General features: G+C 39.3%; 2 protein-coding genes across 8 annotated transcripts; one reads left to right on the top strand and one right to left on the bottom strand.

The window, feature by feature from the left end:
* Window positions 1-1,041: 1,041 nt before the first annotated feature.
* MRE11 (MRE11 homolog, double strand break repair nuclease) lies at window positions 1,042-22,881 on the bottom strand. 4 transcript variants are annotated; one of them, XM_035542492.2, is made up of 21 exons: window positions 22,803-22,881; window positions 22,341-22,455; window positions 21,429-21,561; window positions 20,558-20,718; window positions 19,897-19,984; window positions 18,839-18,980; window positions 17,286-17,400; window positions 15,960-16,145; window positions 15,239-15,410; window positions 14,580-14,660; window positions 13,966-14,092; window positions 11,957-12,060; window positions 9,483-9,656; window positions 7,519-7,581; window positions 6,409-6,625; window positions 5,717-5,794; window positions 4,617-4,672; window positions 4,105-4,172; window positions 3,644-3,725; window positions 2,443-2,520; window positions 1,042-1,701 (listed from the first exon to the last, which is right to left on the bottom strand). In XM_035542492.2, the coding sequence occupies exons 2-20, from the start codon at window positions 22,358-22,360 to the stop codon at window positions 2,476-2,478; spliced, it is 2,112 nt and encodes a 703-aa protein (XP_035398385.1). In that variant the 5' UTR covers window positions 22,361-22,455; window positions 22,803-22,881; the 3' UTR covers window positions 1,042-1,701; window positions 2,443-2,475. The 4 variants fall into 4 exon arrangements, with proteins under 4 accessions (XP_035398385.1, XP_035398387.1, XP_035398389.1 ...); XM_035542494.2 differs by having other exon boundaries at window positions 22,581-22,858; XM_035542496.2 differs by lacking the exon at window positions 22,803-22,881 and adding an exon at window positions 22,577-22,717.
* Window positions 22,809-25,583, top strand: ANKRD49 (ankyrin repeat domain 49). Of its 4 annotated transcripts, none has more exons than XM_035542501.2 (3): window positions 22,809-22,953; window positions 23,520-23,805; window positions 24,613-25,583. In XM_035542501.2, the coding sequence occupies exons 1-3, from the start codon at window positions 22,844-22,846 to the stop codon at window positions 25,069-25,071; spliced, it is 855 nt and encodes a 284-aa protein (XP_035398394.1). In that variant the 5' UTR covers window positions 22,809-22,843; the 3' UTR covers window positions 25,072-25,583. The 4 variants fall into 4 exon arrangements, with proteins under 4 accessions (XP_035398394.1, XP_035398396.1, XP_035398395.1 ...); XM_035542503.2 differs by having other exon boundaries at window positions 22,891-23,000; XM_035542502.2 differs by lacking the exon at window positions 22,809-22,953 and adding an exon at window positions 22,985-23,098.
* The last annotated feature ends 2,089 nt before the right edge of the window (window positions 25,584-27,672 follow it).

The raw sequence follows: 27,672 nt of genomic DNA, 5'->3' as shown, positions 1-27,672 counted from the left end.
TCAGGAAAGTACCAGAACACAGCTTGGCACCTGCTTCTGCTGATTTCACCCAGCACTGCCATCCCCAGCCGTCATCCACTGAGAGCAAAAGGATGTAGCTGTACAGGAACGTCATGATTTAATGATATAGAAAAATACGTATTTATTTTTTGTAAAAGACATCTGTGAAGTGAACTGAAGTACCTAGTGAAATAAAAGGTATTTAGAAAGCACTTGAAATAAAGCTATACAGTTCAAGATTTCAGGTAATCCGAGTCATCATAAGCATCTGTTTGACAGCTCTCTCAACTGCAGCTGTGATTTAGGAAAATAGGCATAGAAAAAACAGCCTGTAACAGAAGTATGAAAGAACACCCAGACAAACTACAAAATGCAATTTGGAAACATTCAAGAAAAGGAGTATTTAAAAAAACAAACTGCACACTGTGCACTCTCCACCCCATTTCCAAGGAAACAACCTTTGATTGAATGTAGCTCTGCTAAACGTTTGAGTTTTCCATGGGCAGGTGGATTGGAAGTTTGCACGAGTGAGAAATGACTTCTCAAAAACTATCCAGTGGGATCTCTGAGAATTAGCAGTGATTTTCTGTGTGTCTTATCCCTGTATAAAAGAAAATCACCTTGATGATTGGGAGTAAGATATTTTTACAGTACAGAAATATCTCTCTATGCACAACAGGCTACATTTTTCTCTCTGAAAGATGCTATTTTTGTATCTTCTAAAAGACAACCTGGGAACAGCTGTAGTTTAACATAATAAATAAAGCTGCTATGAATTTGACAGCTAAGTGAAAAAAAACGTGAAAGAGTCAGAAAGAACCTTTGAAATGATTCTCATTAATCCTACATATTTGGCTGAAATCTTTGCCTAGGATATGCCTGCAGTCGTAAGAGACGGAATCTCCTGAAGAATTTTAAACGGGGTGATTTATTTTTTTTTTCTTTTAGTAACAAAACAGGTTTAATTTGGATAGCAACATGAAGAACCACAATATTTTAAAAAACTCAATCCCTCAGATTAAAGCACTCCATACAATTGACTTTCAGAATTTACTTAACAGAAATAGTTTTATTAAAAACGAAACAAAAACCACAACCCCCATCCTGGAGGGCATTTACAGCAGCTTTTTAATTGCATAGGTAATATTATAAGAGCTTTGATAGCCCTCAATGAAAGGGTCAGACATCAAATTTCCTGATGCAGTATGCAACTGCACTTCTTTGTAAGTTACTGAGCTCTACGCTAGAAATTTGATGGTCTTGATCGTTTTTATGGAAGTCTTCAGGAAGCTCAAGGGACATGCTCTGCTACAGCATATATGCAGACAAAGTAACGACAGTCATGCTCAGCAAGAGCCAGAGCAACATAAATGCCCAATCCCATCTCTTTGATGGAGAACACAAAAATGCAGAAGTATGGCTTCAGTTACCCATTGTATTTGGTATTTCTCTGACACGCTGGGGTGTTAGCTGACGAACACTTCTAGCCTATTCCTTGATTAGCTCTAAAGGCTGCAGCTGCATATCATCATTTTCATGGGAGTGGGGAAAGGGGCAAGGAGAAGCGTGCCGAGGTCTTGGCTCCTTCAACAGAAGGTGTGGTTCCCCCAGGGTGAGTACAGGATCTTCTCTTAAAAGTCTCATTTGGAGAAACATTTGGAAAAACAGTGATGACATTTTAGGATGGCTGAGGCAAGATACCTGAAAAACATCAGCAAAGAAAACTGTAAGAGGCAGTGACTTGCCTGTTACTGGCTCACTGCTTTACCCTTCAAGCAGCATTCCTTGTGAAGCTGTGAAGTCCTAGCTCTTACATCTTATTAAGAGGGTAAACACTAACAAAGCAATTCTACCTGAATTCTTTGGCAGTTCTTGAATCACACAGCAGAAGTCATTCCTGCATACTATGACATTTAGTAACAGTGTAACAGGAGAACTAAACCTACCATTAAGTTGGAAGTATTAGAACATTTTCCAGCTTTATTACTGGAAACTGTAACTTTGGATTAAACTATTACTCTTCAGAGTTTTCATCTGTAACTGTAGAAAACTGCAAGTAAATACAACTTTTGTTTTGCTGGCTGAGTCCATGTCCATATCCATACTTGTATACTACTAAAGATTCACAGCTATGAAAAAAATCAAGTCCAAGGGAGTCTTCTATAAAACATACCATTATGTTATTTACATTTTCCTCCCAGAAAGAAAACAAGTTTTTAGAAGTTTTAGAAAGAATTTAGTTTCAGGGAATACTTCAGAATATTAGATGTTCTAGTCTAATGCCCTAAAAGTAACATAACACCCAAATTATACCGAATTTGGTGCCACCGAAACAAAACCAAAACATTTCATACAAGTGAAGATCGAAGGCAAACCATCATTTTACAGAGAAATGTCATATGGAGCATGCCCTGCATACTACTTTCCATTTTCTTCACTAACTTTCGTGGTCTCTCCTCTACAGTGAGGCAGCATTCATCTATTTCTTCGTGATGTCGTGGCGCTTTGGAATGGATCATCCTGCAATTTGTAAACAGACAGGCATTACTAGAACTAGCATGGATTCCAAGTCATAAAAAGCAAAGTATCTTTAGATTAAACTAGAAAGCCAGGTCACTTTATTTCATGTTTTCTGACAAACTTGTTTTTATTGTTTTTGATATCAAGGAGATTATCTATCAATTTAAATGTCTAAGACACAAACGTGCAGAAAATAGAAACCGAGCTTAAGTCAATGTGGTCAGAGTGGTTGCTCTGAAATGCAGATGTAACCTAGAAAAGCGTTATTGTTCTGAGCAGCATATACTTCAGTCAAGTTTTATCCATGCACATATCAGACATCATGGTTTACTGACGTTTGCATGAATCAAAAATAAAATTTCTTCTTGCATGTTCAAGCAAACGTAATTGCATGTTTCAGGTACAAGGAGAAGAGACAGCATAGCGGAGAGAAGAATAAGAATACATCATCTCTGAAGTGGTCACTGACATTGTTAAGGGTGTGAACCTGACTGTACGTGACGGTCTGCTGTCTATGATAACACGCTGCTTGACAACATAATGTGTGTTCAGTGCAGAACTGTGAATAGATGTTGTACTCATTTACTTATGAAAAAACACTCTTCCTAGCAGTACAAATACATACTGCAAGAACAGATTTTTTAAACCTGAAGACAGATGGGTTTGTTTGTCTTTTTTTGAAGTGTATTTTGATAATGTGCAACAAGAAAGCAGTTAAGAGCCCTGAAAAACAGCCATTTTTAAATGCAAAAAAAAACATGAAAGTCTTCCTTTTTGAAAGAGTAAAATAAAACAAATGAAAGGACAAAGCCATGTACTAGAAGAGATTACAACTACTTCTTCCCCAGTCAATCTAACTTATTGAAGACATTTCAGGAGTGACAATTAACTGATGAAGAACTGAAGGCAAAAAAAGGCTAGATATTTTCCTGGGGTCCCTTTTAGCCTTATTTTTGATGATTATGCATATATTTAATTAAAGCCGGTAATAATAATCTAGTCCTGATAGGAAAAAATAAATATAATAATTTTACTTGGAAATGTTTTGTTTAAATGGCTTCAAAAAAATAAGCTATAGAAATTCAGATACATACACATGCAAAAAGGCCACTATATACCATACCTCATCTGACTCAAAATCAACTCCTCTTGATGTCGTTTGGCTTTGTGAACCTCTTTTACTAAATGAAGATGTAGTTGAGAACCTTGAAACATATAAACACAAAAAAAATTATCAGCATGTTCTCAAATACCAGATATTTTTAATAAATTTCCCTTCAACTTAGATTTGGACCGTCAATACGGAGTTTAATACTGAACAGAAAAAATAATGCGCAGAACGATTCAAATTCTCAAACTTCCATACAAATTCTGATACTTACCTCAGTCGGTAGACCAACTTATTGTTATATGAAGATCACCCACATTAATAGGCAAAAAAAATTACATAAATTCTTTAAGTAATGTTATGAATTAAAAAAAATAATCTATTTCTTCAGGTACTGTATCAGATCCCCGAATTCTGTCTATTACCAGCAAGAAATAAGGCAGTCATGGTAGCACTGACCAAATAAACACACGAACCTTTGATTTACTTTGGAAGAAGGAGTGATATGAATGTCTTCTAGATCTGAGTCATCATCTATAATATCCTGAAAAACAGATACCATTTTTAAAGCTTTTTCATAGAACTTATTCAAAAACATAGTTACATAATTCTGTAGTACAATCACGTAACTATATAGCTTAATTTTTTAGAAAAAGTTACTACTTAATTATAATATACACTTCAGAGGGCTTCAGAGTAAAACTATATAATGTGCAAACAAACATTTGATATTGCAAAAAAAACAAAACCACTCACTTATATACTCTCTGTACCTTAGGCTATGGTCAGAAGTAGAACGTGGTCTTTGTATTTCTCAAATAGACCCTGCACCTAAAGAAGGGTCTACAAATTAGCATGCGGAACTTTGCAGCTGGAACCAATAGCTTGGGAACATCTACTGGGCTGGGCTAACATTTTGGCCATGTATTTATTTTTCAAATGAGAAGAGAGCAAAAGGGTAGCTTCACTCCTGCAAGATGCTTCTTACCTCAGAGAAAGATTTAGATGAATTCTGGAAGGGCTCTGTTTTCAAAGACTTAAAGGCTAGAATAAAAGAAATGTAGTATTTTCAACGTGCTTATGGAATAAAATGCAACGTTACATCATTATTTTCATTAAAGAAAACCTGCTCAGTGTTTGTTTCCTCTGAATGGAAAAAAAAGTCACAAAAATAAAACAAGCGAACAAACCCCAAACCAAAACAACCAAAGGTCCTTGGCAGATAAAGTGTAAGTTAGGTCCCGGCTAGAGTCCAACAGCCCAGAGCTAACCCTCTGTGCAGCTGCAGGTGCTTCCCAGTCTGCCTGAAAAAGTATCGGTAGCATTTGTTATGACAAAAAGAATATGTTACTGTTATTGGGATTCCTCTTTGTCTAACATTTAGTTCACACATTAACACATCTGCTAAAGCTGATTTACGTGCGGTATTTCGGGTCATTTGCTGAGAGTCTGATTAATTTAAACATAAATTTTGCATACACCTTTGGGTATTTTGTGTGGGATTCACATACGGATTTAAGAGCAGTATTTTTTTTTCCTATAATACCCAGATTACCTACGATGTTTCCTCAGAGCCTGCCCTCTGTAGCAAGGAAGGGCTGCTCTCACATATGTGACTTAAACTGCAGGTATGTTATTCTTCCCTACTACAAACTGGTGTTTCTAAAACCTGCTACAAGAGAAGACTAAATGCATTTTTCTTAAAGCTTACTGAACTTGTAAACATCAGTCAAGTTTAAGCTTTTTAACTACTGAAAATATTCTGCATAGAAAGGATGATTTAAGTCACATTCCTTCCGTGTTTATTCCTTTAAAAAAATGCATACAGTACACAGAAAGATGTTGCCTATTCCCAAATGCAGTCAGATATTCCCAGCACATTTCATTTTACCGCCAGCGACAGCAGGACGTAACTACTCTTTTCTTTCTCTCACCACCGTTAGTTATCTTACTTCATTAGAAACAAAAATAATCTCTCCCAACTGAATTGGACTCAGAGAAATAAAGACAATTAAGGCACTTCACCATTAAACACCTTCAATTACAATATGAGAGCAGATCAGAGTAATGGGCAGAACATAGGCCTACCATCCATGATCGACTTATTCTTGGCAGGGACAGACTTGTAGGTTCTGCTGCTAGTAGCTGGCTCTTGGCTAGTGTTTCCTGGAGGAACAATGAACAACATGCAAACCTGTTCAGTGCTCTTCCCCACCCCCCTCCCCCAAAAAAGTTTTTTCCCCCTTCCTGTGTGATGATGTCATATTTATATTAAATATTTATATTTAATAGGCTGCCATAACGGAAGTACTGCTATCACCGTAAAATACACAATCACACATAGCCAAGGAGCTCTTTAATTCATTTTCCTTAGGAAACACACCCCATTTTTTCAATCACCAGCAATAATAAAGTCTCTTGTAAGCTGTATTAAGATAGAGACAATCTGTACCTCCTCGCTATTCTGATCAAACGCATAATGTTGCATATTATTAGCAGCAACAAAGATCTATCCATGCACTTCATAGCACAGACCTCGCAATAATGGATCTCTTATGAGTCTACTACGTTTCCATAGCTGCAAAGAAAGATAATTTTAGTTTAATCACACTGTGAAAAAGTCACAACTTAGGCCTTGGAAGGCAGTCAACTGTGTGTCATACGGTACCAAAAATATTTGAGAATTTTATTTTTCCAATAGGAGTTCTTAAGCAACAGACGAGTCCCCTTTTAAGGAAAAAAAAAAGTCAGCAACTACAATGCAAAGAATTTTTTCTTACCTCTTCCCCTTCGAGACGAGCCTCTTACTGTTGAATTTTGTCCTCTTGCACCTCTTGCCCTACCTCTCCCCCGACCCCTTCCTCGAGTCACTGTTGCAGGAAGGTCATCATCTGAATCACCAGAGGCCTTCGCCCCTGTATCCATGAGCTCTTCATCACTGGAGGCTGACACAAGAACTGCGTCTTCAGATCTGTGAGCTCTAGCCCTGGTCATTGCCTGAAATGCAACAGTAAGTGCTGGAGGAAAAAGAATCCTCAGTGATAAAATGCATCGCTGTTTATCACAGCTAGGATTCAACAACTGAGGCGTAGAAGATCCAAATCCACAGCTTTATGGGAGGCAAGGAAATCTCTCAAAACGCCAGAGAAGTATTTATGCTGTTTAACTTAGATGTGTAGCTCTTAGCTGTGGAGCTTGTTAATGTGGTTGTTGACCAAACTCCACACGGTCAGCAGTTTGGTGAGCAATCTGCCATCCTATATTGGTTACGTACACCTTCGATAACACCCTCTGGACTCCACTGAAGACAGTGGGTGCTTAGACAACTGCTTCCCATGAAGATATCTGAGATTAGCAGAGCTGAACCTCACCACAGGCGTTCTTTTGCTCAAAAATTTCACTCTAGTCCCACAGAGCTTACAAAAACGAGGGAGCACCAGTGCTGTCAGTGGTTGGGAACCCTTTGCAAAGACATACGACATCTAGATACCAATCTCAGGGATATCTACGATCTGGCTTGCTGATAAGGACAATTGTACCACCAGGTTCACCAATAGTACCAACTTCTTCTGTTAAGATCACTCCTATCCACATCTCTACTGGTGATGGGATCACAGTTTAAGCTGACAGAGCTCTGAAGGTCAGCCACCAAGTTCAAAGCAAGGGCAACTGAACCTTCAGCTTCACAAATTTTGACAAGAAAAGGGATTTCAAAGGCCAAATTGAGCAGTAGCTTGGGCACATATTATACAAAGGATGATTTTGAGAAAACTTCTCATCTGCCCTAAGCAGACAGACACTTTGGGGCATGGTTGATGTCAGTCACTTCATTCATATGCAAAAGTCACTACCCCATTCTTCAATCTAAGTCCAAAACTCAAAGGAGTTACCTCACGAACTTCCTCATCCTCCTCTTCGGCGTTTTTTCTTCTACACTCCCTAAATTTTCGCACCTGAATAAAGGAAAGTTCCCATCAAAATAACAGTTCATTTCACACAATAACCAAAACACAGTACGCCTTGATCTCTGAATTAAAGTCAACCTCACGTGAAAGAGGAAGAGTACAATAACTGAACAGTTTGTTTAGAGCCTTTTCACACTAACTACGTTATAAGTGATGCTACAGTTTAAGAATCTCACATTCTGTTAGTAACTCTCCTGTAACTACACCACTGGAAAGAAGAAAGTTGGCACATGAGACACCACGTTCAGGAGAAGCACAGTAACTAGACAGTAAGGGACAGTGAAATATGAATACCTGTAAAGACACGGCAGAGATGAAGAAGCAAGTTCAAAAGCAATGATATCAGGAAGAGAAACACTGATGTACGTACAGCTAAGACAGTTTGACTTGTCAAGTACAGAAAAGTTCCAATGGATGAGATTGTATACTGGTTTTTGCTGGGGTAGAGTTAATTTTATTTATATTATGGTGCTATGTTTTTGATTTCTGATGAAAACAGTGTTAATAACACACCCATGTTTTAGTTATTGCTGAACAGTGCGTACACACAATCAAGGTCTTTTTTGCTTTTCTTGCTGCCCTGCCAGTGGGGAGGCTGGGGGTGCACAAGAAGATGGGAGAGGACACAGCCAGGAGCTGACCCAAACTGACCAAAGGGATTCCCATGCCATGATACTGTGCTCAACGATAAAAGCCGAGCAGAAAAAAAGAAAAAAAAAAAAAAGAAGGGATGTTTGGAGTTCCAGTGTTTGTCTTCCCAAGTAACCATTAGACATGATGAAGTCCTGCACACCCAGAACTGGCTAAACACCTGCCTGCTGATGGGAAGCAGTGAATGAATTATTTATCTTGCTTCATTTGCACATGCAGCTTTTGCTTTACCTATTCATCTGTCTTTATCTCAACCCTAGAGTTATCTGACTTTTACCTTTCCAATTCTCTTCCCATCCCAGAGAAGGGAAGAGAGTGAGCAGCTGTGTGGTCCCTAACTGCCTGCCGGAGATAACTCACAACAGAGGGAAAGAAGATATTAGATCAGAAGACAAAAACCAAAAACAAATAAAAAAACCAACACAAAGGTGGCATCAAAAACCTACAGGAGCTGACTACTGTCTCTAGACCCCTCGTGAATTAAAGCAACCAGCTAGAGACCAGGTGGGCAGAACATTTCTCCCCTCAGTTCCCCACCAAATTATTGGTGCACACACAGTGTAAAGTTATACTACACCGTGACCTGTCCTACCCTGCTTGAATATTAGCTTACAAGGAAATTCCACAAGTTGCCAGAGAAGTTTATTAAGGGTTACTAGCTACACAGACACCAGGTCTGGCTCTGAGAGACCACAGGCTGCAAGCAGTTAGAAACCAGCAAAGCACCTGAAGTATAAGTTTCCTTTATGTTTGTGCTGTTTGTGTACTTTCTCCCAGACAATATGAAAAACTAAGAACAGATTAAATCTACTCTCTTTCCTCACACTAGAGATAAGCGGTCAGTGTAGCCCCAGCCCTTCAAGAAATGAAGGAATTGATTTATGTTTTCCTTTTTCATCTACCACTGCTTACTATAGCAGTGAAATAGCACGTAAGAGTAAGTGCTTGCACACAGCCAGAGAGCAAGTTCTACGTACATTAGCGACGTATGGTTTTTTTATTCATGCATGCACAAATAAAGCGAGACTCAGTATAAGGACACCAGAAAACACACTTTTAACACAAGCTTTTAAAATATGCATCTGAAATTTTACCATACTCATTCCAGAAAATGACAAGAGGCAAGTGTCACACGTGCCCTTCACCCAGGCAAAGCTATTAAACCAGCTTTGTGCACCAACTTCTCTACCATCTGTCTTGATCTCTTTTCCAAAGAGTTAAAAGTAACAGAATATTACCTCCTCATCTATTTTTTCTTCCACTGCATCAATGTGACGCTCCTTAAGAAACCTCTGTGTTTTTTCTAGTTGAAATTTCACAAGCTCTTCTATAGCATCTTTCTCCTCTTTGTCCACAAACTCCTGCACTGCTTCTCCCATTCCTCTTTCCGTTAGAAGTGAAAGCTGTACTTTCTTTATAAAAGGGGAAAACAGTTTGTTAAGTATCTGCCAAAGAATGTGAGAAATATTCCTGTTGTTCCAACTAAATAGTACATTTGGTTGGTTTCAAAACAAGTAACCTGTATTTAAGATTTCAGTCAGAAAATAGCACAGCAATAAGCAAACATTACTCCTCCCTCGTAATATAGTTACAATTCTTTTGTTACTAGCGTGTTACACCTAACTTAGCAGAGTATTTTTCAGATTAGTCAGACAAAACATTTCATAAACAGTAAAGAAATGATGATGCTAGTCATACCCAAAATAATGTCTGAAATGTATTACTGAGAAAGAAGCTAATCTATTTTTTCCTAATCCAACCCTCTTTTCTAAACTAAACTAAGACAGACTTGCAAAGACATAAAAAGCTATTAAAAACAGGCACTGAATTATTACAAATGTTAAATTACTTAGTTTTACTGTAACATTTTAGGAGTGAAAATTGGCAGTTACAGAGCTGGGCAAATTATTGCAAAGCATTAAGAGCTTTAAGCAGAAGTCTACTCTATCGAAATCAAGTTCTGTAAATACCAATAGTTCTCACTCGTTCATCAAGACATATTTATCAAAATACTCTATATCGAGACATTACCAGAGACACTAATTAGTAAAAGTAACAGAAGCTACTAGTGGTGTTTCAAAGCTGCTCTCTTCTCTACATTTCCTCGCCCATACAGTAAGAAGAGACATTCTGGAAAGAAACCCCGTATGGATAGTGATGTTGAAATAGCAGGTTTTTTTTTGTCTGTTAGATAATTTCTTGGTAATAAGCATTATATACGCTTCTTAATGATGTTTGATCCTTCCACATGTCCTTTAGGAACTGTATTGTCAGTCGCATCAGAAGTGTAAAACCCTCCCTGAAATAATGCTTAACAGGGGAATAAATTTTAAAGCTATTATAAAATAAGTTTACAAAATAGTAACGCAAGTGTCTCAACAGAGACTGACTGTAATGATGCAGAATGTTAACGTTGACTTTCAGCAATTAAAGTTTCTTCAGTAGGTGGTGTGTTTTTCCCCCTCCTTCAGAAGAAAAAAAAAATAAATCTTAATTCCCAGGCCTTGACTTACCAGCATCAGTGGAACTGAACAGTTTCCCACATGTCCGATATTTTTGGTTTAACATATTGTGAACATCCATCTACAGCTCTGTGCCACCTCAGGGTGCAAGGACTCGTTTGTTTCCCTAACCAGACAAGATCAGGTGCCTACAAAGCCTGAAGCACAAGCTATCCTAACACAAAGTTTAAGACCCCTAAAATCACACTGGGGCAACAAATACTTCACCCCCACCTTCCTTCATAACCAATGTTAACTTAAAATGTATTATTCCCCTACTGCAAGCCTTCCTGGAACACTGGTGGATTCTTTCAAGTCTTTATAGGTGCTGAATGGTGTAAAGAGGGACAATTTTTGGGAGGCAAACATATTAAAATCAAACTTATTTTTCACAGATACAAAAACCGTACCCTGTGTTTGACCCTGCTTCTCCTCCCCATGGGATTTAGGGATGGCTTACATTCGAAATAGCACCTACTTCTGCACTACTCACCCTGGGTTACATTCCCTATCATATTCAAAAGGCAAGTAGCCCTTCCAGGGCATAATTTACGCCATCCTAATAAAGGCCTGTAATGTATGTTTAACATTAGGCGTGATGATATAAGCCTGGGGATCTTTACCTCAGGAACCCTTCCGTATTCTAATAACCTTCTATAAAGCACGTTCTGAAGTAGCTTCTGAAAGTTATGCTTTATCATTCAGATCAAGCATTTGGGTGGCTGACTCACTGATTATTATTTTTTAACCTCTGAGACTTTGCAGCCCTGCAGACAGAAATAAGGAATAAATCAGGTTTAACGAAAGAGTGGGAAGAAAGCAAACTATCAGGTGCTTTCTTTGTCCTCCATGCTCTGCTTTAATGTCGAACTGCACTACGCCTGAGGATGCAAATAGACTGCAACGTCAGAAATCATTCCGAGTTGGTAAAAGTAACTGGTATGGCCTCAGAATCACCCCACAGTAAATTAAAGTAGCTTCTCAGAGCATGCTGCCTCACGCTTTCCTCCTGTAACAACAGGAGGCATCCGTTAGTGCAGCGCAGGCACTGCAAGTAACATGAAGAGTCACCACGATGTTATCAAAACAGCGTTACGTTCACATATCCTACACCCTTTGTACACAACAATTACTTGTTAACCTAAAGCATATACTTTACCCAGCAATACGCATACAGTTACATAGGAAATTCATAGAAGGTGTAAGGATACCTTCTCTGCTGTCTGAAAATACTGCTTTACGAGGTCTTCCACTCTCAGCGTCATCCCCTCAGAAACAGGTCTGCTGACCAGGTCTCCAAAATTGATACTGCTTCCTAAAACAGAAAAGCATAGTGACACTGTTAGCCATCGTTTATGTAGGAGTTTCCAGCTTGTATTTATTATCCCAATGAAAGTAATAGGAAAAAAGATTAATACAGGCCTCTAAGAACCGTGGTCCCTTTTATACGTAAAGGCTTATTATTCAAGCAGTACACTATTCTATGCAAACAGGTAAACTTAACAGATACAACAGTTGTACACGACAACTACATCTCTAGTAGTTACAAAAGGTATTTCTAACTACTAAATGTCTGGAATTAGAAGCTGAGCACTACATCCTGAAGGTTATTATGAGTGAACTCTGGAAGATCAGGACAGGAAGAGAATTGAAAATGCATCAAAGCACAAGGGACTTTTTATGAGTAACTCTGTTACTAGAGAAGAAACTGTCCTCCAAAGCCTGCTGGTTGGTTTTGAGTAGAAAAGGTTCACGGCTCAATGAGGGTGCCCTGCACTCCCAGGAAACAAGGTAGGAATAACAGACAAATGACTGTCATAATCAACTGAGGTTACTGTATGCCGTGAAAAGCAGTCTCAAATGACTGCAGCCTGTTTCTAGACATTTGCCACACGCAAGCACTAAACGCTGTTTTGTTAGCCTTGGTATATAAGCAGCATTACAAAAGAAACAATAACAACTTCTGAACTATTAAGTCTAAACATTACCCTGCACTGAACAATAGCGTTATGTAGACATGTAAAGGCAATTTTGACTGTTTTATTAGCCACCTAACTCGTAGAAGTTATCAAATAAAGTAACGCAGAGAACCATGGCATTCTTTCTAAGTTTCCTTCCTGAAGCCGAGATGCACACTAAGCAGGGAAATGAAAATGTGTAGATAAAAGATGGTAAGAGACCTATCTTGCATTCTGCAAATGTTGATGAAGTTATTTAACTCGTCAAAAAAAACACAAGGTAAAATAAAACAAGAGCAACACAGCATAATTAAAAAACCTTCACTAAAAGCAGTTTCCATTTATGAGCCATCACGTTTTGAACTTTACAAAACTGACAATGTAAATAAAAACTGTCAGTGGAGTCGGAGTACTTACAATGCACTAATGTGCAATATTAACAGTTCTTTAGATTAGCACAGTATGTTCTTGTGCAAGCTGTACCTTTATTAGTGACTATTACAAATCCACTAATTAGGCAACGTTTATGAACCATTTATTAAAAATTCTAGGCACAGTGAGAAAAGGCACAATAGTAACAGCTATTATTTGTTTTGCAAAAATGCTTGAATAGAGACATACCTGGAACATGCTGAAAAGCCAAAAGCACCTCAAACACACGACTGATTAGGGCAAACAAAATGCTGCCGTACATTCACACCACACATCAGATTCTATGATTTGGACTTTTTTAAATATAAAAACAACTCTGAAGCACATCCACCCTATTAGCATTTCAGGCATAAATGAACAAATTAATTATTTACTACGTCAATAAAATTAAGAAAAAAGAACACCACCTACCTTTTTTCCTACAGAGTAGGAAAAAAAACAAAGCCAACCATCTCCTTCTGAGAAGTTCCAGAAGCGAGATGTTTAATTCCTTTCATGGCAATCATCATAGAGTCATGGAATAATCCAGCCTGATATGGGGCTACGGGCAACTCAGTAAGATTTGAGGCCAAAGAGAAATGAATTATTTAGCAGTAACTATCGTAAAGATCCCGTGACGAATATCAGAATTTTTAGACAAACCCAGGAATCACTTGGAATAGAACAGAGATACTTGTGCAGTATCTTACCCTTAAATAGGACTATATATCTTTACTCCTCCTGTAACCCATTAGATGGTAGACACCATGGTTTAGTAATGGCTAGGTAATGAAACAATAGAAGAAAAATGAAAATCAAGGAAAGGGAATGATTCCTTCCTTTCAAATTACCATTTTTCGCTTTTTGCTCACGACGTCTGAAGAAGTGTATGATGTCTTTTGGGTTAGCCACCTTATCCACATACTTCTGGCTAAAACGAAAGATGCTGAATGGCTCAAAGCCACCTGTATAATCAACCTAAGGAAGGATTGAAAGAATTAAAAAAGGAAACAAACAGAAAAAAGAGAAGCCACACAAAGCAAGCAAGCTTGTTATCCTTCAAAGCAAAAATTAAAGTAAAAAAAAATCAGCCTAAAATTAATACTTTATCATGCCATGCAGAATAGCTAATAAAGAGCCCAGATTCATAACTTGTTCCATTTACTATCCTTAAGGAAAGCTTCCATATATTAGGTTAGGAACCAACACAGGACAATATGACTTAAAAAATAATAATCTTGGTCACCTTACTCAGACCAGCAATGAAGTACACTGATGAATAATCTCATTCTTTACCATGCAATGTTGGTTATATCACAGGTTAACAGAGTCAAGGTATTAAAGCAGTTTGTATTTGCCTGTAGACAGTAAGAAATTCTATGTATTTATACAGTAAGCATGATTTTGCTTTGAAACTTTTCACAGTGACTTTTCAAAACAAATCCCAAATGGAACAACGTCTTACTCGTAATCTTATGAGAGGCTTTTCCGGCTGGCGTGGATTTCCTAGGCGTTCTCTTTCTGCGTTATCCAGCATCATTTCAACCTACGAAGCAGAAGGAGGATTTCAGTTCCACTTTACCCTCGTAAAGATGCCTGAACCCTTCAAATATAACTTGCTTATCTTTGAAATACAGCTTAGTCCAGCAGCACCTACATCAGTGACCATTCACACTATTTTACTCTGTAGCCACTATCCTTTGCTTGAGTTCCAGTTCCAGGGAAAAGCAGAAAGAGTCAAATACAGACCTAAGAACTGAGAGCAATCAATGAAACTGCCTTAGTCACTTGGGCCATTTCACGCTGCACAGCCCAGCTCCCAGGGTTTAGGTGCATGTATTTACGGTGGTTCCAACGGGGACATCTAACACTGTCCCATTCTCAGGTAGGACTTTCTGTAGAAAGATGACATGCCCCCCCCCAAAGTGGTTACAGCTTGCTTTACTACGTCATCCTAGCCTGGAGGCCAAAGCTGCAGTGAATGTCATGGAATTGGCCTCTGGTGGAAACACTGCTTAACTCAGTCCCAAATAACATTGGAAAAGAAATAAGGTTTATCTCCCCCTCTTAAAACCTTCCCTGCCCACATGCTGTTATCCATAAACCGTTAGCATTACAAGTTACCTTTTCCATGCAGAATGCTTGTATTGCCTGAGTTACTTTAGGATTGTCAGGATTAAAAAGATCTGGATGATCAGCTAGAACAACATCCTCCATGTAGAAAGTTCGCACTGTTTCTAGAGCAATCTTGTGCATTTTCATTTTTTTCCCTTTAACATGCAGCAAACCGATGTGTCTAGGAACAGAAAGTTCTCTTAAGTTTATATCTTCCAGTACAAAAACCTGTCCTAAATTTATGTTTATTTTAGAGGGGCCAAAACTTAAAAGCTATAGCAAGTTCTCAGATATCTACTTCAGGGTTGGCACTGCCAAACTTCAATCCCATTATATTCAGATTGTGTTTGTTCTTTATATAAGCAGATTTATATATTTATATAAGATTTATATATTTTTATATTTATATATATATATATAGCAGATATATAAGCAGATTTATATATTTATATAAGCAGATATAACAGTTCATGTATTCCAATTTATCTGGGTGTAACCCCTCTTGGATAAGTTACATTTGCTTCAAACTTTAGGTTTAGTTCTAAGTAAACCAAACTTATCCCAGGCACTGATTCAATCTACTTCATTTGTTATGTCACACTGATGTTAATCCACACTGTAACACAAATCCATTTATGCTCAATAAAAGTATTTTTCTTTTTGTATTTCGAAACACAACACACGTAAGGCAAGAGATAAACAACACAAGAATAAAGAAAAACACACACACTTCTTCACAGCTTCTCCAGGGGACAGAGATGTCACCACCGAACTTCCTGGCTGAGAAACATAGAAATTTTGCTGTTCATTTGGGACTGGAGCTATTTTACACTCATGTTCATGACCCCACACAACAAGATTAATAAAGTCATCCAAAAACTGCTCTGGAATGTAGTTGGTGGCTCCATGTTTGCTCCTGTACAAGAAAAGAGAAGAATAATTAGAATGTGTACAGTCATGGGTGAGCACAGGTGGGGAGCGAAGGAGGCGAAAACCAGCGGTGTGACTTAAAGCGATAGAGACGCTCTAGCAAAAATATCTGACGTACATTTCACATCAGCTACTCTTCAAGGTTTTTTCCTTATGCAATTATTTGAAGTGTCTGGGTAAACAAAAAGGCAACTTACAGATTTAAACCATAAAGTTAGTTAATTTGCACAGGGAAGGTTTTCAGTAGCATTTTTTCTGTTCTGGATGAAGCTCACTCTTTTCTACTTCCCTCATTGGACCTCCCTTTTCTTTTTAACTGGCTTGCAAAGCTTTCAGTTATCTTCCATGTGAATGCTTTTATAGCACGACATTTTTTTGGTTTGTTTGTTTGCTTTTTAAATGGTGAGGGGAAAAAAAAGATGAAATACAAAGACATAGGACACACCACCCTCTATCCCTTTCCAGAAGATGGAGGAAACGAAGTAAGAGAGAGCTCCCTTCAGCCTACTGGACAGAGAGCAATACACAGGGTTCCCAGCTCTATTTGTTTACTTCTGCCTCACCATTACTTCCCACATGAGGACTTCAGGAAAATTCATGAAAAATTCTATTAAACAATCTGGAAGAGAACTCTGCCTGCTCCTCCTGACACTGCTGGGAGAAGTGTGCAGGCAGAAAGAACACACACTACCTATCCTCTGTCTGAGACACTGTAAAGGATATGAATGCAAGTGAAGACACAGCACTAATGAAATTATAGTTCAAACAAGCACAGAAAATGGCATAAGAATTTTGCTGCTCTTTCAGCTGCAACATGCAGACTTAAGACTTAATTATACACGTATTACACTACCTACCCTCTCTCTTCCCCCCCAACTATGAGTCTGGGAAGCAATTTCCCAAGATCTCCAACTCATTTATTTCAACTCTTTTCCTTGATGATTCTTCTCTAAGAACAGCTGTAAATATTGCTTTTATTGGGGAAAAATCTTTAAGTCAGCTACTCGCAAGAAGCACCAGCCACCATAGCTGGCTTTCCCTACTATGCTTTCCAAAGCAGTTTAATTAAAACAAACAACAAAACCCCACAAAGTTTAGGTCACCCTAATCCATTCAATACTGGTACCTGTTTTGATGAATCACAAACAAGTTAAACCAACTGTCCTCATCTTCCTTTGGTCTCAGCATGGTTACTTGTTTATTGACAAACATACGATACAACCTCTCGTCTGGAATGGCTCCTGTAGTAGACAAAACAATACATCATTGTTGTGTGGTATATGTATGACCCAAAAATATATCAACTATCAACTCTTGATAGGTATCAAGAGGTATATATCGACTCTTTATTTTATAGCATTTTAATTAGCCACTCTGTTAAAAAGAGCATAGGGAATACAACTCTGTGGCAAGACCAGATCTTCATTTTCGTGACCTAAGAAGTCTAAGGCATTGTTCTGTTTGAATTTATAATAAAGTATAATTTTTTTATTTTACTAGACAGGCTTCTGAAAGTAAGACATTGTAACATGAAATCTACCTTTAAATAACTGCTAAAAGCAGTTTTGTTAACTACATCAAGTTTAAAGCCTCTTGTTAGTTTTCTGTGCTGAGCACACTATGGGCAGAATTAAAAACATGAGTTTTTTTTATTTTCTTGTTGATGGAGTAAGTAGTATATTTTGTTGTATGGTGGACTTGAAAACCAGATTCTACCGAGTTCTTAAACATCTGTAGAAATTCTCTAGAAAACAAGAAGTAAACCATGAATTCTACAAAGTCTACACTTTCCCACAGAGCAGGAAAAAGAATGCAGCACTTTTGAACTATCTGTCACTGGCTACTTCCTTAACGTTTTTAAGCAAGTAGGGAAAGAAGAGGGAACCAACCCACATCCAGACGTAATTTTTATGACAGACTTCAATAAAATCCCATATGGAGTTTATATCTTTTGTACATGAGCAAGTGCTCTGTAAATCAGAGAGAGTCAAGAGTGTAGAAAATCCTGGAACAAGTTCAAAAAAAAAAATCTCACCAACCTTCTCAAACAGCAACACCTCCACTTTAGAAAGTTGCTGTGTTTCTCAATAGCACTTTTGGGCATAAGAAATTCAATTGATTTTTGAAAACTTTTATACTGTGGCATTAGAACACTCAAGCCCTTAGAACATCAAGCAAACTCTAAAGTATCTCATCAAACACATGGAATCATGGCCAAATAGGACCTAAGATACAACTATAAATGTTGCTTGGAAATTAGTGCTTAAGCATTCATGACTGGACATAAAATAAGGGGGAAGTGAAAACCTTAATAGTTAACCTCTCTAAGTGGCCAAATGTAACCTTTCAAAGAGGTGAGGGTAAAGGGGAAGATGAAAGGGAAAATAAGACAGGACAATTTGGAGACGAAAACCCACCACAGAATCTCTTTATAATCTGTAAAAATGGGACCACGAGATCAAGAGGTTAACGTGTGAAAGTCCCAAACTACGGGCACAGCTGGCGCAGCTGCATTTCTAAGCAACAACACTCTCACCGAATTGATACACCGTAACTTACTTTTCCTTAGACATCTTGTGTTTGCTGCAGCACAGGATGTTCATCCCAACTTATTTCAGAGCTGTTAAGCTTTGGTAATACACAAACAGTTGAGCCACAGTCTGGCAGAAGAACACTTACCTAAGCCATACAGAGCAATTTTTGTTCCACCCTTGCGCAATAAAATGGGGCTAATATCTATTTTCTCCACAGAAGTTGAACGCCCGAAGTGATTCACCAATCCTGCACAGCTTAAAATATCCAATGCACACAGTGCATCTGCCTGTGGAAAATAGTAAGAAACAAATCTATAGCCTTTAAAGTCTTAGTGAAACAGTCTCAAAAGGGAAAGAGAACATCTTTTCTTAAATATCTTCTGCAGTTGGAAACCCCACCACATATATTACCATTTTTGGTATTCACTGTTACAGAAGCAAAGCCTTCTTCCTTATTACAACTTTTCCCTCATTTTAACAACATGAAATTAAATATTAATTCATTCAGAGAAACAAGCAAACAAACAAACAAAAAACAACACAGAAACCCAGCCAGAGTCTCTAGAGTATTACAGAAAATTACCTGGTTAAGCTAACTACTTCATAGTAAGGCTGAAGTTCAAGTTTTGCTGTTATAACACTCATCTCCACAATACACTGCTATTTGATATAAAACACAGAATTCTTAACTCAGAATATGCTTTCCAAATGTTTTTTGTGCTTAGTTTTAGATGTTTACTTTCAAACAATTATTTCAGTTATTATTAGTTTATCTTCTTCAAAAATAAAAGTTCATGTAATTGAAGACGCGTCTCAGTTGTACACGCAATCAAAGCACAAGTCCAAGTATCAAAATTTCCTTTCCTTAAGAAAAAGGCTTTCAGTCTTCATAGAAATAATTTGTTCTCAAAACTTTCCGAAGGGCTGTCACTTCTTGGTATGTTCCCAATTATCAATGTTTACGGAAACTAAGAAATTTAATATAGTACGTATGGGTATCTTAATTTCTTTCAATTCTTTTTAATACCACACTTAAGCTGTTGTCACTAATCAAGAGGACTTCTAAAGAAACACAAAATATTTATGCAGAGTGGAGCAACTGACTAAAACCAACCTGTTCGCCAAGAACTGTATTTCTATAAAAGCCTAAATTTCTACAATACTGGTTTTGTAACACAGCAGTATAACTAGGACAATAATTACCCCTGTTGGATCATCGTGATTGCCATGAATACTAAAAATTGGAATAGAAATGTTGAGATTTCCATCTTGGTAGTTCACCCATGGAAACCTGAACAAAAAGAAGTAAAGTTAAATTGTATCTGCAAATCTGTGTACAGATAATTCCCAACATTCTCTTCAAATTACTGTCATCACAAATACATGACAGTGGCACAAATGATTACCAAGTGGCTATGTATAAGTTTAAGCTCCACAGCATAAGAAGATTCTTATTCATTGACTGGAACTTCCTACTAGGAACGTTGTAGAAACATATATATATATATATATATATATTTAGACTGGGTTGTGCAGCCTTTATTTACACACAAAGAACTGTTTATTCTAGCACAACACTCCATTTAAGTTGGTTTACTTGCAGGATACAACCTAGTTTTTACTTAAATATATAAATTATTACAACACATTCAGAAGTTTCTCAAAAATATGGTGTACAGTCCTTTACAGACTTAAACAGTGAAAAATGATAGATGAAGTGATCCTACCAACTGCCCCATACAAACAAGCCTAAAGCTTCAAAGTTTCAGTCACAGAGGAAAAGCATTAAAAAACAAAATCACAACACATTCACCCCATATGAAAACGAAACACATGGTGTCATGATTTATAGAAAGGGACTTACTTGCTATATTGAAAATTAACTGCCTGATCACTCAAAATCTCAAAGTGAATAGGACGATCACCCATGCAGTATTTTCTCAGCGACTCTAAACAAGAATGGATTGTTTTCCTGGAAGGTTTGTTGTCATGAAAGAGGTCCCCACCTAATAAAACAAAGTCCACCTGTATATAACAAAGAGCTCTATTATTTCAATACAACATTTTGTATTACTTTGAAAGACCTATAAGCAAATCGATTAAATTAATTCTGCTAAGGAGTTCCACATACCTCATACCTGAACTTCTAGATAAAATGAGTCTGTGGCTGTAGATATTGGTATTTAATTTTCTCATGAAACAAACATTATATATATACACAGTTTTCAGAATAATTTAGTTATATATATATATATATATATATATTAGTAGACCATTTATGAAGAGCTATAGGAGAAAACAATGGATGGTGTTTAAAGAAGGCAGCAAAGCGTTTTAATAAGTGTCCCTAGATTGGCTCCTGAACCTTTCCTTTGATGGGCCTGAGGAATTGCTTTATCTTTTCATTGCTACTGTACCGAGGGGGACGAAACCAGTGCCTCTGTTTGCATTACTTTGAGAGAGTACTAGTTTCAGCTCAGCTTTTGAAACAGCATAGAAAATACAAAAGTCAACATTTCAAATAATTTGACTAAGAAATCTTAGAAGCTTTTCAAGCTCTACATCTGTTTGTATCTGAATGAAGGAATATGCATTTCTTTTAGAAATGTAACTGGTTGCAATAATGTGTTTGATATTAGTAAGGATTACAGCAGAACTAAGCTTTGTGGTTTCCGGCAGGTTGGAATGGGTTTTCCACAGTATCTCTGCTTTACTTTCTAAAAAGCAATACTTACTTCATTTTTTTGAGCCTGCTCCAAGATTTCATTAAAAGTTACAAACGTGTCATTTCCACGCACTGGGTCCTTCTCCAAGTAGCCAAGATGAATATCAGTAGCAATCAGTATTTTAAAGGTATCTTCATCATCCCTGAATTAAACAGGAGAATTTGTTGGCAGAATACTTCAGAATTTCAACACACTTGATTAAGATAAGCGGTTCTGTCCAAAGTTATTCATTACACAGTAGATTTAGTATAAAATTCTATCAAGATATCCTTCCTGTAACACTCTGAAAACATTTCATTACATTACTTGCCAATGGCACTCGACCAAACAAACTGATTTCAAAACAAGATTATCCTGATCAGTCCGCTTTAGTGAAGGGCTGCTGATATCTAATGAAAAACTAAATCATGGAATCATACAATCATTAGGGTTGGAAGAGACCTTCAAGATCCAACCATCAAGTCCAACCATCCCCCTACCACCACTATCACCCACTAAACCATGTCCCTCAGCACCACGTCCAACCTTTCCTTGAACACCCCCAGGGACGGTGACCCCACCACCTCCCTGGGCAACCCGTCCCAATGCCTGACTGCTCTTTCTGAGAAGAAATGTCTCCTCATTTCCAACCCGAACCTCCCCTGGCACAACTTGAGGCCACTCCCTTTAGTCCTAGAGCTAGTTATCTGCGAGAAGAGGCTGATCCCCAGCAACTTTGCAGGTTTTCCGCCTTTAATTTGGGGAATAGACGTTGTATTTCTCCGTTTGCACTGGTAATTATGAAAATACAAAGGGAAGTACGATGCTCAGAAGGCCCTGAAGGGAAACATAAATGCACGTCTGAGCTGTTAACTCATTCCCAGTGCACAAAATCCTTGTTATCGCATGTGAAAGAAGAAGCACACAGAGATAGGAGCTTACTGCGAGCTGAGGGCGCTCATCTTGCTGCCAGCACGCCTCACCACAGGGCTCCGGGCACAGCGCAGCGAGGCAGGGCACAGAGTTCCCTTCTGTTTTCACGGATTCTGTGCAAACCCTGAGGGACGAGAACACAAACGGATTAGAAGGAAGGGCACAGCAAGCTGAACTGGCAACTATTCGGTCCTTTACTTAAAAATAAAAATTAAAAAAGAAAAAAAAACAAACGCTTGGTCTACCCACTGACGGCCGGCCTCGCCGCCCGCCCCCTCACACGGCCGGGGAGCTGAGGAGAGCTGAGGAGAGCTGAGGAGAGCTGAGGAGAGCTGAGGAGAGCTGAGGAGAGCTGAGGAGAGCTGAGGAGAGCTGAGGAGAGCTGAGGAGAACCGAGGGGGGCCGAAGGGGAGCCGAAGGGGGCCGAAAGTAGCCGAAAGCGGGGCCGAGGGGAGCCGAACGCGCCCTCACCCTCGGCCTAACGCGGGCCCCGGGCGCCTCGCGCCGTCTCCATGGCACCGAGCGCCGCTCTCGCGAGACTTCCCGGCTCGCTCGCCGGCGCGATTGGCCGGCCGGGCGTTCAATCACGCCCGCCGGGCCCCCGGAAGGGTTCCCCGCGCAGGTGGGCGCGTAGCCCCGCCCTCGGGGAGGCCGTGCTGGGAGGGGCAGGTGCGCGGGGGAAGCTAAGCAGGGCCGGGCGGGGGGCGAACGTGGATGGGAGACCTGTGGGGCTTGTGCGCTGAGGCAGGCGGTGGTGCTGCGTTCGGGTAGGGACGGGGAAGCCGGGGGGTACCGGGGCGGGCTCCTGCTGGTTCCAACCGAGCCTCCGAGGGGCTGGGGTGGGTATTGAGGCCCTCCCTGGGCTGTCCCTGGAAGGCTGTGGTGGCCGGGAGGCAGGGCCGGGGCGTGAGGGGCAAATGGCGGCTGCTGGGGTGGTGCTGGGGCGGCGCTGGCTCTGGGGAGAAGCAGAAACTCTGCTTCAAAATAAAGCGTTTCGTCCAAATCTTGTGTTTATAAGGTGTTTGTGGTCTCAGGGAATGAAATATATGCTTAGTCCAGCGCAGTCTGCGGCTGGTATAATTTCTAGTACTGGGTTATGTGGTATTTTGTAGCATGAGTATTAATGGGGAGTTCAACAAGTGCGTAAATAACTTATTATAAACATTATTATATCTCTGCTCCTTGCAGATGCTGCCTAAAAATGAGTAAAAGCAAGCATACTGCTGAAAAGGATGTCGACGAAAGAGATGATGACAGCGATGAGCTAGCTGAGTACACGGAGAGCTTTAACCAGCTGGAGCTGCTGGAAACGCACAGGCACCTGATTCCTGTGGGCACGCAGAGCTGTTGGTCAGGGCAATCGGATGACGAAGATGATGAACAAGAGAGAAGCGAGGAATGGTATGAAATGCAAGAAAAAAAGATGGAAAAAAATCCAGAGAAACTGCTACTCTGGGCAGCCGAAAACAATCGGGTAAGACATTTATTCAGTGTATCACCAACAGGAATATTAACCTGAATAGGCGTCTACAGCTTTTTTAATGAACAAAAACTTCCCTGTATTCTCCTTTATCTGTCTGAACTACCTTGATCCAGGTTTTGCAAGGCACTTTGAAAAGCATCTTGCTTTTTAGTCCACACGCTAAAATATTTCTGGGTAAATTAGCTTTCAGAAGAAACACTTTGATTGTAGTTCAAAGTTAAAATAACAGTGCTGTTTTAAAACTTGTATAAACCAAAACCATGCCAGAATCTTTCTTCAAGGCAAGTAAGCCTTTTAACTGAGGTGGAGAGGGCATATCTGAAACTTTATTTTCTTCAAAGCTGCTTGTACAGAGAATGTGTGGCTGTTTTTCTCTCTCTTTACGGAAAAAATAAACTTCTTATCCCCTAACTTCCAAGAATAAAATGGAGATTCCTGTTAGGTAGCTTGTTACACCCATGTGTGCGTTTATTTTCATTGATTGCCTTTGTTATAGACACAAGATCCACCTGTAGTTTTGTGGAGGCATGTGTTTCTTAGTGATTGGGGAAGTCTAAGGCACTGCAGCTAAATGCCCAAAGCTAGGCGGGGCAAACCATGGTTGTGTGTTTTTGTGCCAGTCTGAGCTGAATATCTGTTTAAGTAACCATAACTGGTTTCATCTTGAAATTTTGTGTTACATAGTCCAGAGGCTGAGAGAAACTGCTTTTTCCTAAAACATCTAAAGTTTGGTAGAACAGCAGAAGCAATACGTCTTGTTTTTAGTTTCATAATAAATTACCCATTTCACTTCAATAGCTGAGTACAGTGAGGAGGCTCCTTTCCGAAAAGCTGGCCCCCATTAATGCTCGTGACGAAGATCAATACACTCCTCTCCATCGAGCTGCCTATAGCGGGCACTTGGACATGGCACGGGAATTGGTTGCCCAAGGGGCAGATGTTCACGCACAGACGGTGGATGGCTGGACGCCCCTGCACAGTGCGTGCAAGTGGAACAACACGAAAGTGGCCTCGTTCTTACTTCAGCAGGGCGCAGACATCAACGCCCAGACAAACGGCTTGCTGACACCGCTGCATATCGCTGCAGGAAACAAAAACAGCAGAGAAACCCTTGAACTTTTGCTGATGAATCGCTATGTGAAAGCAGACTTGAAAAATAATCTGGATGAAACTGCCCTCGACATTGCTAGGAGGACTGATGTATATCACTACCTTTTTGAAATAGTAGAAGACTGCATAAATGCTGTGACCCCTTAAAAGTTGTGGTTAAACTTGTGAATGTGGGTTTTCCTACCTCTTGTCTGTCACGCAGCGGTCTGCATGCTTGTCAGTGGTGGTCTGTCCTTTCGCAACAAGGCTTTCAGTTAAGAAACTTGGGTGTTCTTCAGCCAGGTTACTTTCTGCAAATCAACTCAGTGGTTTCCCTCATACTTTGAAATGTTATTTCTGTTATCAAGGTAGTCAGAAAATCTTAGTGATCTCAGTAATTTCAGTGAGTCTCTGTTTAATTAGTGCAAATTTGAAGGGAACTTTGTGATTGGTCCAAAACAATGTCAAAGCAAGAGGGAAAACTGGACTATTTATGTGAAAGAATTCAGGCTTGGTTATACAAAATTTATTACAGCTCCAGAGAAAATTATTTTTTCAGAAATTTAATTTTTTTAAAAAATTGCATGGAAGCTCAGTATGAATGTAACTTATTTGGGTGATATACAAAATGCTGTGATCTGTTGTAAGGCCTGTTATAAAATAAAACAGTCAACCCTACATATTTTATTGTCATTTTTAATTGAAAGCTCAATAACCGATGCGATTGCCTGTTCATAAATCAAAAGAATTATTCCCAGGAACTTCAACCGTTTGTGGATGAACAGCCAACATACTATTGTGCCTAATTAGTTACAGCCAGTATTGCTAATTCTAGCCAGACAAATCTGTCAAATCTTTTGGATCCCAAACTCAGATTTGACTGCCATGACTTAACCATACTGAAGTTGGTGGGGGTTGGTTGGTTTCTTTCAAGATTTTCAGGCCATTAAAATGCACTTGAGTACAGCTTCTCTCTGCAGTCATGCAAACTAGAATCTCACTGATTTACAATGAAGGATTGGGACTCTTCACCTGAGGTGTTCTTAGCACTGAGCACTATTTGGTTTATCTAACAGGAAAAAGGTAAATAATGCTCTGTGTTTTCACAAGAGTCATTGTAATTTGCTTCTGCTGTTTGTCAGTTCAGCCTTTCTGCTAACAAGTGAAAAATCCTATGATTTTTGAAGTTTTAGAGTTGAACTTGCCTGTACTACTGTTCACATCAGCTGTGTTGGTCTGCATCTCTCTCAATCTTTCAGCTAGTTTTGAAGAATCAACATCTCTGGATTATTTAGCTGTGAAATGTTCAATAACGTATACTTCCAGTCGTCTCCACCCCTCCTTGGTTCAAGTGCAAGTTTCAGACAAAAATCACTACCAAATGATAGTATTTAATGAGTGAGTTTTTCACCATTACAATACATCTCAAAATAATTATTGTGAGCAGGCAGGTCTTTTTCAGTCAATAGTGGTTTGGAAGGATACTGGTAGAACTTGAATGATGTTGTTAGCCCAGCAGGTAATGAAAGGGTAAAGCAGTGTATTGCACAGGAATTAGCCTACTACAGGATTTCCCATGATAAAGGCATGCAGTGTGAGAGCTTCAACTTTCCAATTTATAATGTAGGAGTGGAGAAACTTGCTTCTCTTTGTTAATCAAATTGAGCTAGAAAATGAATGTAAGACCTGGAATACAGTCTCTCAGTAAGACAGCTGTAAGAAAACATCTTGTTCTGTGCAGACACCTTACTGAGTGATCCCAAGCTCCTTCCAGACACCGCTAACAGGTCTGAAGCACATTTGTAACAGCAGCAGCAAGGCTGGAATATTTCAGCATTTGTCCTCTGAGGACCTACATTTATTTGGTCCTCTGATCAAGCATCTTTGGAGGGCATCTCCATCACCCTGGCTTTCTTGAAGCCCTGTGTTGCACTTCTGTTAAAAAATAGAGAGCTGCCTTTGAAATATGAATTGTACAAAGTAACTTTAAATGCTTAGTATTTCAAAAGCTTGGTTTCAGGATATTTGTGAAAGGCATATACTTTGAAATGCATTAAGGAAAAACAGATTATGATGTGCATTGGTTTAACTAGACATGGCTTGTGTCTTACAGATTCTCACTTCCACCTGTATGCAAAGTTTTGGCTTCAAGGAAGCTGTCACAGGGCAAGTCTCCCTGCCGGGTGAGTGGGACAGCTTGCTGGCGTGCTGATCTGCTGCTATCCGGCAGCATTCTCTGCTTGCTGTGGTACCTGCCAGCTGCTCTTCTTCCTCATAGCATGCACAGCAGCAAGATGAGTGGAGTCAAAATGCCACCTCAGTCCTATCAAAGTTTCAAGGTGCCTTATTTTACAAAAAGTGCTATTAAAATCAAGCCAATACTCCTGTAAGTTGATCTGCGTCATCCCCTCGGTCAAGCTGTATCCTTCTGTCTTTATTAGTCTGAAGACTGATATAAGATGTGACATCCTTTTAAAAGGCAGGGCAGTGGCAACACTTTTTAGGGACAAAGCGCTAGTGATGTGTGTGCATACCAACGTGTAATGCTGATTGCCTCACACGAGTGATGTTTAACGATATACCATGTACTGCAGCCTGCCCTGTGCCCGATGGCGGCGTGAGGTAACCCTGGGTCCCCACACGGCGACCCCGGGACTCCTTTGCACCGGGAGCTCATCCGTTATTTTTTTTTTACTAAAAAGAACCGGATGTAAATGGTCAAAGGTCTTTTTCAGGTCAAAGGGGAAGGGGCAAAACACCCCGGCGCTG

The sequence above is a fragment of the Cygnus atratus genome, chromosome 1, assembly GCF_013377495.2.
Source record: "Cygnus atratus isolate AKBS03 ecotype Queensland, Australia chromosome 1, CAtr_DNAZoo_HiC_assembly, whole genome shotgun sequence".
Taxonomy (NCBI): Eukaryota; Metazoa; Chordata; class Aves; order Anseriformes; family Anatidae; genus Cygnus; species Cygnus atratus.
The sequence above is the reverse complement of the archived record's forward strand: the minus strand, read 5'-3'. Positions and strand labels throughout refer to the sequence as shown.

What these genes read in the sequence shown, in the direction of transcription:
- ANKRD49 (XM_035542501.2), top strand. Translation starts at nt 22,844, where the DNA reads ATGGCACCGAGCGCCGCTCTCGCGAGACTTCCCGGCTCGCTCGCCGGC. An exon ending in CGGAAGGGTTCCCCGCGCAG is followed by an intron (nt 22,954 to 23,519) that starts GTGGGCGCGTAG and finishes TGCTCCTTGCAG; the next exon opens with ATGCTGCCTAAAAATGAGTA. An exon ending in GGGCAGCCGAAAACAATCGG is followed by an intron (nt 23,806 to 24,612) that starts GTAAGACATTTA and finishes TCACTTCAATAG; the next exon opens with CTGAGTACAGTGAGGAGGCT.
- MRE11 (XM_035542492.2), bottom strand. Translation starts at nt 22,360, where the DNA reads ATGAGCGCCCTCAGCTCGCA. An exon ending in AATTGCTCTGTATGGCTTAG is followed by an intron (nt 17,401 to 18,838) that starts GTAAGTGTTCTT and finishes TGTCTACTACAG; the next exon opens with GAGCCATTCCAGACGAGAGG. An exon ending in AAGCATTCTGCATGGAAAAG is followed by an intron (nt 14,661 to 15,238) that starts GTAACTTGTAAT and finishes TCTGCTTCGTAG; the next exon opens with GTTGAAATGATGCTGGATAA.